We start from the raw sequence: 10,000 nt of genomic DNA, 5'->3' as shown, positions 1-10,000 counted from the left end.
CTGCACTGAGAGTAAGATAATCTCCACCTTTGTTCAGCCTTCTCTCGCCTTTGTTTCCATAGTTACAAGAATTCAAACTTCCCCCGGCCGCCTTTTAAAGACGAGGGCTGTTATTACGCGGCCTGGGCCACATTACCCAATTTCAGCCCAAGTCCCCATCTAGTATTCTGCGATTTGTTCTGAGGCCAGTCAGGGTTGGATTACAGCACCCAGATTATGGTAGCGCAAATGACAAAATCCCGAAGCCCGAGTCGCGGTGCGGTCTCTCAGACCAAACAGACGGTTAATCCAGACAGACGATACCGTGAGGACATCCCGGAGTGGCTGTAGCATCTGCTGGCGTACACGCATTCTTCTGTTAACCGCGTTCCTCCTCCCCAGAGCCAGGCGTGTGCACAGTGTTCGGTGACCCGCACTACAACACGTTCGACGGGCGCACGTTCAACTTCCAGGGCACGTGCGAATACGTGCTGACCAAGGACTGCTCGGCGGAGGATGGCTTCGCCGTGCTGGTGAAGAACGACGCCAGGAACACGCGCTCCTTCTCCTGGACCAAGTGGGTGGAGCTGCGCGCGGGGGGCGTGGCCATCAGCCTGCACCAGCACCTGAGCGTGCGGCACAACGGCACGCGCGTCGCACTGCCCTTCCACAGCACCGGCATTCACGTCGACCTGGACGGCTACCTACTCAAACTCACCACCATCGCAGGTGAGAATGGTGGCCAGCAGGGGGCGCTGTGGCCGGGTACAGCGAGTCTGAGATGTTCAGTTCCAGAATAAATTCTGGGTTCCACTCATCAGGGAATTATGAAGCCTGACTGGGGGTTATGAGCCGGTGTGGTGTAGCAGATATAATACGCGTCGCTCAGGGGCCTGGTATTGACATCCAGGGTCGTTTTTCGTCAGTTAAGCACGTGGGATTTAGCGCATGTGTGCCCACATCCTCGCTGACGTTTCCGTGCCCTTTCGTGTCCACGCGCACAGGCCTGGAGATCACGTGGGACGGCGACAGCCTGGTGGAGGTGGTGGCCGCGCCGCACCTGCGGGGCCGGCTGTGCGGCCTGTGCGGCAACTACAACGGGCACAAGCGTGACGACATGGTGAGCGCCGATGGGCAGCTCAAGTTTGACGTGGACGAGTTCGCCGAGTCGTGGCGCGTGGAGGGTGGCGAGGCGTGCCAGCGGCCCGCGCGCCCGCCCACGCCTCACCTCTGCCCCGGCATGGCCAAGGCCAAGCTCCGGGCTCATCGTGCCTGTCATCGCCTCAAGTCCTGGGAGTTCCAGAAATGCCACGCCGTGGTGGACTTTGCCTCCTTCTACAGGCAAGCGTGGCTTTCGTAGAACGCCGCCTCATTTTCCCATAATCCCACTTTTACAATCCCACTCCCCCCACTCCTCAATAATCCCATGTTCCTTCCCATAATTGTTTCCTACAATCTCATTTTCCCCCTGCAATCACACTTTCCCCTCCACAATCCCACAACACATCCAGGTTTGATGGTCGATGGTAATCACACTTTGGTGAACTGCCAGGTGAGGAAAGACATCTGAAAGCTGAGTGTGTCTGTGGTATATTATCATATATCATATATTATCATATATTATCATATATTATTCGCTCCTCAGACCACTTTGTAACTTTAGCAAAGTCCTATATGATAAAGGTCATATAAAAAGACATATGAATGTGTTATATAAATGTAATTAATACATTAAATGCTAAATATATAATGTCTGCTTAACATATATGGTACATATTGAAGTTATTTTCATATATTATTAAGAGTTATAGTTATTAATAAGGCTGTTGAAGGGAACAATCTTATATATATACACACCCAACATAACATCACCACTGATTGTTTTTACAGACTTTTTGCATACAGAGCATTTTGCAGCCTGCTAGGGTGCATGCAGTGGTTTTTGTGGACTGGGTCACGTTTGTAGACGTGGGTTTTACGTGCCTCGTCTGCACCTGTTTGCGCGGTGTACGTCGACGCACGATGCTGCTTAACACTGGCGTCTTTTAAAACACACCCCCTATCATGAGAGCGCCACGCAGGGCGGCTAGAGCCACCTTTTAGGCTCAATGTCAATGAGATTTCTGCTCCCCAGCCTCCTGACGTGTGAAGCTTAAATGTTCCGTGCACTTGGAGCCAGTCGGCACCAGATGGCGCTCTGATGCCAGTTTTTCAGCACATGCTTACAAAAGAAGCACATCTGTAGTGTCCAGCTGATTTGTTTCCTTGTTTAAACTCACATAAAGAGGTTGCGAGTGAAATGTCTTTTGTTTTTTATGTGTTTTTGATTTAATGTAACTTGCAGGTCGTGTGTGACGGATATGTGCGAGTGTCCCGTGCACAAGAACTGCTACTGTGAGTCCTTCATCGCATACAGCCGCGCGTGTGAGAGGGAGAGTGTGCGTGTGCTCTGGAGCCCGGACCAGGCCTGCATGAGTGAGTGGCAGACGCTAACACAACGCTGACCTAAAACGGTTAAAAATGGTTTAGCGAAGAGTTCCTTTAAAACATAAGAAATGTCATATCAAACTGGCCCGTACAACTCTTATTTTGATTTCAGACAGTTTCCTTTTCCTCCAACCGCCCCCCCCCACCTTTCCTTGAATGTATATAATACGTGTACCGAGCAGTGGTACGTGATTTTCTAGGGTCGCGGTGTGTGTGTTCCATGACGGTGCCCTGACTGACCCCTCCATGTCTTCCTGCGCAGCCACCCAGTGTAAGCACGGCGCCGTCTACGACACGTGCGGCCCGGGATGCAGCAAAACCTGTGACAACTGGAACGAGATCGGCCCGTGCCCCAGGCCCTGCGTGGCTGGCTGCCACTGTCCGGCCAACCTGGTCCTCCTGCAGGGTCACTGCATCAAGCCCACGTCCTGCCCCGGGCGGTGACCCCGGTGACCCTGCCGAGGGCGGAGGGGCCAAAGACTGGTTCTTGAGCTCTTGGACCCCCCCCCCCCCCCCGACACCCACTGGACCACGGGGGGGGGTCATGGTGGCCCCACTAGAAGTGCCCATCATGCATCTGATAAGGGTGGTTGCATAGGGGTAAGTTTTTGCTACGGTGCCTCTCCCCGTGGAGAAACAGAGGACTCGACACCCACGGCGGAAAGACTCCAGCCACGGGTCACGTCATGTCTGCTCTTGTACACATGAGACTCGCACGTGCAGTGGGTGGAGGGAGCTTGATGGGACACGTCCTGTTACCTGGCCTCCAGACAATGCAAAACCTCAGACTCCAGCGACAGCTTCGAACACACATGCACCTGTAACAAGGGCTGAACCTATAGGCAACATTAAACCAACCTGGCATAGATAATACATTTTTTAAAAGTATCATAATAAGAACCTAATTTTATTAACCTTGACTTAAAGGGAACTATTTATGAATTTGCTGTTTATGTAGATTTTGTTTAATGTTTTGTTTAAGCTGTGACTTTAAAAACCATTAAAAGCTCACAGGGGAACGTTCTGGAGTGACCCAGGCTTTGAGGCCATTACATGTGCATGCGCACACGCCCGTGTTTGCGTGTATGTATGCGTGTGCATGCATACATACATACATACATTTCCCGGACTAGTAAGCAATTATTTATGATCAGTATAAGACCCCATACCCTCCAGTAGAAGTCACGTGTGCGTATTTGCCGTTCGTCTTATTTCTGCTTGGTTTTGCGGTACAAGGCCATTTACAGGGCAGAAGGCTAATGTTTTGCCCCCATGGTGGCAAAATATTCCGTGATAAAACGAACTCCTCCGTTTTCATTCATTTAAAATGCGGTGCGAATGAATTTGGCTGCACACAGGGACACGGTTTAAAGGAGAAAATACTTAAAGGTGCGGTGTGTAGATCTGTATCATTCCACTGAGGCTTTTAATAATACAAGCAAAATATTGTGATATTTGTTACGTAGCTGCTGATTTTTACACACAGCACCTTTAAGATAATTTAAAAAAAACCTTCTCTGGCATGATATAACAGCACGATTGAACAATGTTTCTTGTATTTAAAAAAAGGTCAAGGCCTCCAGCCCATTAATAAAACAAGATTGTTATTATTGCCTGTATTTATTGATGTACGGTTTCTTCTTTTAGCATTTTCAAGGACATGGAAGGCAACATGCAAGTCAGCAACACAACGCAACAACTCGTACAACTTAAAAGCTGACAAAGTTAGTGCAAGTCACACGATTGTTGAGAGAAGCTGCTGATCCAGCAGTGCCAACACCGTTAATGACGGGTAACAACTAGCTTGGACCACGTAGCTTTGTGTAAATCCGACACAGCCACGATGGTGTCTGGAGACGAACCATTCCCTTCAGAGGCAGTGTAAACACACACACTGGTGTTAGGCCAGGCTCAAACATGAAACGCAACAGGAAGCTCTCTGTGCGCTAAAAGTAGCAAAAATGCACATTACATTCATTGTGTGTGTGTACACACACATTTTTGTGTAACTATATATATGAGAGATAGAGAGAGAGAGAGAGAGAGGGAGGAGATGAGACTAAAATAAAAATAAAACGTATTACACAAGGTATCCTCTAACGGCCTGTTTCTCTGGAAAGCTTCCCGTCTAACGTCGCGTTTCTCTGGAAACCTTGCATACTACACTGCAGTTCTAACTATGTCAATGTCTTTAAGCACTTCATAACTCAGGAGAGTGTGTGTGGCCTTCAATCCGTTTCACCGCAGTCCGATAATGCTGTACACGCTGAAGACGATTTTAAACTCGTCAGTAAGGATGAGCATGAGTCACAGTCAGGTGTTTGTCAAGTGTTAAGAGATGACAACTATTAAACATTGTGCACTTGGAGTGTACGTCTGCTACTGTCTGAATGAAACCTACGGTGATCGCGACAATAATTTAAAAGGAACTGAAAAATTCAAAACAGTATAAACACACATTAAGAAAGACATTTCATATCAGTATTATGAGGAAATAAAGCAACGTGAATTGTTGCAGAGGTAAATAACTCAAATCTTCTGCAGAGTATCAACTGTGCCGGTGACATCCGCACGGTCCCACCCACAAAACTCCTGCCATTATGTGACAGACAGCGAGCAGTGACCATGTGCTGGCTTAGACTCATTACTCCTAATACAAACATGACAATATCAAGAACGTGAACATTAACAAGTCTAAGAATGTGCAAATTAATTTGCTGTTGTATATTACACACACACACACACACACACACACACACACACACACAGTTGATCTGAGGCTGGTATTTCTGAGGTACAGGGTGTATGTGTGCTATGATGCATAATCCGAGTTAGCGATCTTCCCACCCATTATGGCAGAAAATGATTGGGTGGCTGAACATCTCGACCCATCGGGCACGCAGATATCCACGAAACCCCCCCAGCAACGCTGCCGTGCCCGGCAGACGCATAGGCCAACGATACCCAAAACTATGCCACCGTGACTGCTCTGAGCAGAACGCTCTGCCCCATACACAGGTCACAGTCTTTAATAATACACCAATTACATACACACGTAAAACAGCCAGACCTACTAAAGGAGTGTGGGTGTGTGCACGGCGGGCATCTCTCAAAACTGGCCATTGTTTGGTTTTCATTAACCAAGAGTTGCAATAACTGGATGAGACCCCAAAGGTAGAGGACAAAGGCATGATGGATGTTTTGAGAAAGTTCATTCAGAAGGGAAACCGGGATTTAAAAGATCATGGGGAGGGGTGTGTGTGTGTTTTTGTGTGTGTGTGTGTGTGTGTGAGTGAGAGAGAGAGAGACTGTCCACAGAGCAGGTGGAGACCCAGTGACTGGTGATCCAGTAACAAGGTCTCTGGTGATCTGGTGAGGTCTCTGGTGATCCCATAACGAGGTCTATGGCAATCCAGGAACGAGGTCTCTGGGAGCCTGTGTCCCACGGGGCCCGCTGGAGGACTGCCGCTCCACAGTCTGTTATAAGATCTTCTGCAGAATGGAGTTGGGCACTTCGAGTGTTTCGTCCTTCACCAGAACAATGTCGTAGGAACCCATGTACTTCTCTAAAAGCTCCTCCACCTGGAAGGGCAACAGGGCAGAAGTGTGTGTTAACAGACGCGTGTCACAGCACCGGGCGTCTCAGGAGAGAAGTGTGATCAGAGGGGCATGAGACCGGGCACCTTGTCGTTGAGGAAGCCGATCTTGAGGACGTTCTCCACGTTGGGCACGCCGTCGGCCATGGTGAGGTCGCCCAGCGAGTCTCCGAGGAGCAGGATGTTGCTGTTGTCTTTCAGCTGTTTGAAGTAGTCCGTGTTCCTCAGTGCGCCGTCGTGCTTGTTGTACACGTGGATCAGCTCACCTTTGAAGCCTTTCAGGACGCCCTGCGCAACGAGAGCGCCCCCTCTCGGTCAACATGCAAACTGCAGGCTACGCCTGCCCTCGGCGGAGTCGCGGCCGGACTCTACCACATGTGCACTAATTTTACAAAAACTTTTTCCCCCCCCTCACAGCAAATAAATTTTGGGGTCGGCCATTCCAACAAGATATTCGGCTCCTTAATATATGAGGACTTCACAAAAACAGTTGACCAGTTTCTTTCAGTGGTGGTCCTCCACACACACACACACACACACACACACACTCACGTTCTCGTCGAAGTCCATGAAGTTGGAGATGACTTTGACGTTGGGGTGGTAGACGCCGGCCTGCCTGATGATCTCTTCCAAGACGTCGCCCAGGCCGGCTGAGAATATGAACATGGGAACTGCATGCTGGTGCAACCGGTCGAAGAAGTGCTCGTAGCCTTCCCTTCGACAGACGTGCAAAACACAGGGTGAGCGTCTGGATGACAGGCACGCCACGCGAGACTTAAACGCGAACTGAGCAGGCAAGGTCAACCCAATAATCAAAACTATTCCATCAAGATATTTAGATTAAATGACAAACATGTTAAATCAACATTAAATTAATATTACAGTAAACGTATACCCTTTCATACCTGGCCTTTCTGTTTTGAGTATCTAAAGATGATCATAACTGATTACTTTGCAAGAACCGCTACTGGTACTAAAGTTGTAGGTTGGAAATATCCAGCCCTGACCAGGGAAATAAACACTGGATATCCACTGGGAAGAAAGCTGGGAAATCCGTTCATGCAGCCGTAACAACAGAGGATGTGCGTTTTTGCAAGTTTGGAGATGCAGGATGATGGAGGGCCATACCTGAGACAGACGTCCGATTCCCGTACCACTTCAGGAAGCTTTTCCCTCTGTAGACGCTGCTCCACCAGCAATGAGTGAGACTTAAAATACCTAAAACAAACACCAGGGGGCAGCGTTTCATGGGATAAACCACCAGAATGTCTGCATGTATGTGTGGGTGGGTGTGCATCATGCTCACCACTCCACCATGAATGGGTACTTCTCTTCCATGGTCAGATGCGGGTCAATCTCGATAGGATAGTACGTCTCCTTCAGCTGGAACAGCTGGAGAAAAAAACAAAAAACATTCCAGCACGAATGTAGTACGCAGCTTGGTGGCAGTTACATTTACATGTGCTCAGGGGCCCAGCAGTGGCAGCTTGGCAGCGGTGGGGCCTGAACCACCAAGCTTCTGATTACTAGCCCAGTACCTTCACCACTGAGCCACCACAAGCGTAGACCTCACACCAGGTAACCTCGACTCACCTTCTTCCTACACTCTTCTGTGACCAGACTGCAGTTGTCAATGATATCTGTGGAGATTTTAAAAAGGAGCCGATTAGTGGTGTGTGTGTGTGTGTGTGTGCTGCGACTGTGTGTTCACATGCACAGTCCCGCTCAGGACACGACGTTTGACCTACTGTGACAAGTGGGGCAGCATTTCCCATTGACTGCGAACTTGCTTAAGGTCATATCGAAGTCAGTGATGACCTGTGGGGAGGAAAGAACAGCCCTTTAGCACAGACACTGTAGCTTTGTAGGCTGGTGTGAGGCTGATCTGATGAGACTCGCAATATGTGGTGATGTAGTTACATGTGGGTCACCCTGTAGCATTTCTATCTGTGAGTGCAGCCCTGGCCAATGACTAATCAGTGGCAGAAAACAAGGCATATCGGACTATACACGGAAAACCTGGAAGGGTTCTCCAACAACGCATGAAAAGGCTGCCATCCAGAAACATGCAAATCAAATCATAGCAATGGATGTTAACCCTGGATTCATTTTCTCAATAAACAGTCAGTCAGTCTCTTAAAAAAAAAGAAAAAGCACCCTGTTATGGGTTATGGATGTGACCTTGTTTACATTTTACAGCATTTAGCGGACGCTATATCCAAAGCGACTTACAGTTATGACTGAGTACAACTTGAGTAACTGAGGGTTAAGGGTCTTGCTCAGGGGCCCAACAGTGGCAACTTGGGAGTGGTGGGACATGAACTGCCAACCTTCTGATTACTAGGCCAGTACTTTAACCAATAAGCTACCGATGCCCAGTTTACGGACCCCATACTGTTCCCTGTCTGAATAATTACACAGACCGTGTTATTTCCAGGAACGTCTGATCTCTCTTAGTACCTGGAGTTTGGAGGCTCCACCCTTGATCATACCACAGATGATCTGCTCCACGCGCTCAGGGTACCTGATGTGAACTGTGCTCTTCTCAAACTCGGGCATCTGTGGAGAGAGATGGTGAAGGTAAGGGTTACACACACATGCCATTTCAGGGCCGTGATCATCCACGCCCTTGCACGGGCCATGCCCGCCCTTCCTCACGGTGCAGTGGCCCCGTCACAGGTGTGGGCCTAAGGCATGCAGCAAAAGGGGAGGAGCTTACAAGTGCCAGGTGAACGCTCGTGAGCAGGACCGCATCTGCTTAACCAAACGAATTCGCAACAAGTTCAACTTTCACAATTTCCCTTGAAGCCAGTAAAATGACAATGGTCGTAGGAAACGGTGCCTAGTCTCAGACAAATGTGGCATGAGTTAAACATCAATTGCGTCTTTATATTCAGGTGACTAGTATCCAGGAGTTCACTGTATTTGGCCTGTTATGGTTTTCTATATGTCGTGTGCTGGTAACTACCCAGGTTTGGAGCCTGGGACTTATCTAATCTTATACCGTTCCGAGTCACAGCGTGGCGTAAAAATACCCCCAGCCCCCGGCCCAAACATTCAGACTGGTAAACAGAGCAGGCATATTTTTAACACTTGCTAACGAGAGTGTAACCTTGATCTGTTGTGTTTGCCTGCAAGTTCACACAACAAATAAACAGGTCTAAATACAAACCTTATGTCAAATGCGTCAAATTTGTTTTCTTTTTCCTGCCTTTTCTTGCTTCAGATGACTGGTGTTTTTTTATTAACGCATGAATATCCTTAAATAAACATAATGCATATCACTGCTGCAGTCACTGGGGGAGCTCGGCAACAATTCCAATATTTTAAAGAAGTACTCTCAGCCCTGGTAAGTAACGTTAGCCTCTCTCCACACCTGGTCCAGCAGATACCCTGTTTGGTTTTTACAGAAAGATTAGATCTTTCCTTTAGACTGCTTCGAGCCTCCATTTTGTTTGTAAACCAATGGCCTCCCTTTATGTAACATGTAATTGACACTCCCACTCTTACATAAGTGAATTTATTCTGGATCCAGGCACTCCTATCACAAAGAAAAAACCTTTATTACTTTTAACACATTTACCCTCTCAGTACACCAACACTAATGTTGGAAAGCAAATAACTTTGCTAGGTACTAATTTTTTTTGAATAAACACAAACCAAACAACCTTAACTGTATAAATATACCACACACACACACACCAGCTGAAAGTCTTGCTGTCTCTGAGAGGGTCCAGCTGTAGCTGCTCTTACCTTTTCTGTGTACTCAAAGAATTTTCTCTTCTTGTTTTTCCTGACTCTGTAAGGTAAACACAGGCTTATATAGAGGAGGCGTTGGCCTAACAGATTACAGATAAGGCCCATCCCTTCTGAGTTGCAAGCAAGCAAACGCACACACACACTTACAGCACACAGGCAAATGAACATGTATACCATAA

The 10,000-nt window shown here is 48.1% G+C and overlaps 2 protein-coding genes across 7 annotated transcripts in view; one reads left to right on the top strand and one right to left on the bottom strand.

The window, feature by feature from the left end:
• Positions 1-3,969, top strand: part of bmper (BMP binding endothelial regulator) — a 15,541-nt gene extending 11,572 nt beyond the window's left edge. For 2 of the 3 annotated variants that reach the window (XM_027017022.2, XM_035528081.1), the window contains 5 exons: positions 1-11; positions 382-708; positions 984-1,320; positions 2,324-2,454; positions 2,729-3,969. The exon at positions 1-11 is cut by the window's left edge and continues 35 nt beyond it. In XM_027017022.2, the coding sequence (XP_026872823.2) occupies positions 1-11; positions 382-708; positions 984-1,320; positions 2,324-2,454; positions 2,729-2,910 (988 nt within the window). In that variant the 3' untranslated portion in view covers positions 2,911-3,969. Of the gene's footprint in view, positions 12-381; positions 709-983; positions 1,321-2,323; positions 2,455-2,666 lie in introns of all 3 variants that reach the window. The other variant, XM_035528082.1, reaches the window with a different exon arrangement.
• Positions 3,970-4,070: 101 nt separating this feature from the next.
• nt5c3a (5'-nucleotidase, cytosolic IIIA) overlaps positions 4,071-10,000 on the bottom strand; it is a 10,879-nt gene continuing 4,949 nt past the window's right edge. Inside the window, exons 1-9 of one of the 4 annotated variants that reach the window (XM_027017049.2) lie at positions 9,816-10,000; positions 8,523-8,621; positions 7,811-7,880; positions 7,656-7,702; positions 7,369-7,454; positions 7,191-7,280; positions 6,615-6,777; positions 6,150-6,350; positions 4,071-6,048 (exon numbers count right to left, since the gene is read on the bottom strand). The exon at positions 9,816-10,000 is cut by the window's right edge and continues 377 nt beyond it. In XM_027017049.2, coding sequence (XP_026872850.2) covers positions 5,947-6,048; positions 6,150-6,350; positions 6,615-6,777; positions 7,191-7,280; positions 7,369-7,454; positions 7,656-7,702; positions 7,811-7,880; positions 8,523-8,621; positions 9,816-9,998 — 1,041 coding nt within the window. In that variant the 5' untranslated portion in view covers positions 9,999-10,000 and the 3' untranslated portion in view covers positions 4,071-5,946. Of the gene's footprint in view, positions 6,049-6,149; positions 6,351-6,614; positions 6,778-7,190; positions 7,281-7,368; positions 7,455-7,655; positions 7,703-7,810; positions 7,881-8,522; positions 8,622-9,234; positions 9,673-9,764; positions 9,792-9,815 lie in introns of those variants that run through there. The other 3 variants (XM_035528083.1, XM_027017050.2, XM_027017048.2) reach the window with 3 other exon arrangements.

The sequence above is a fragment of the Electrophorus electricus genome, chromosome 7 (genome assembly GCF_013358815.1).
Source record: "Electrophorus electricus isolate fEleEle1 chromosome 7, fEleEle1.pri, whole genome shotgun sequence".
NCBI classification, from domain to species: Eukaryota; Metazoa; Chordata; class Actinopteri; order Gymnotiformes; family Gymnotidae; genus Electrophorus; species Electrophorus electricus.
This window is presented reverse-complemented; position numbering and strand designations above follow the sequence as displayed.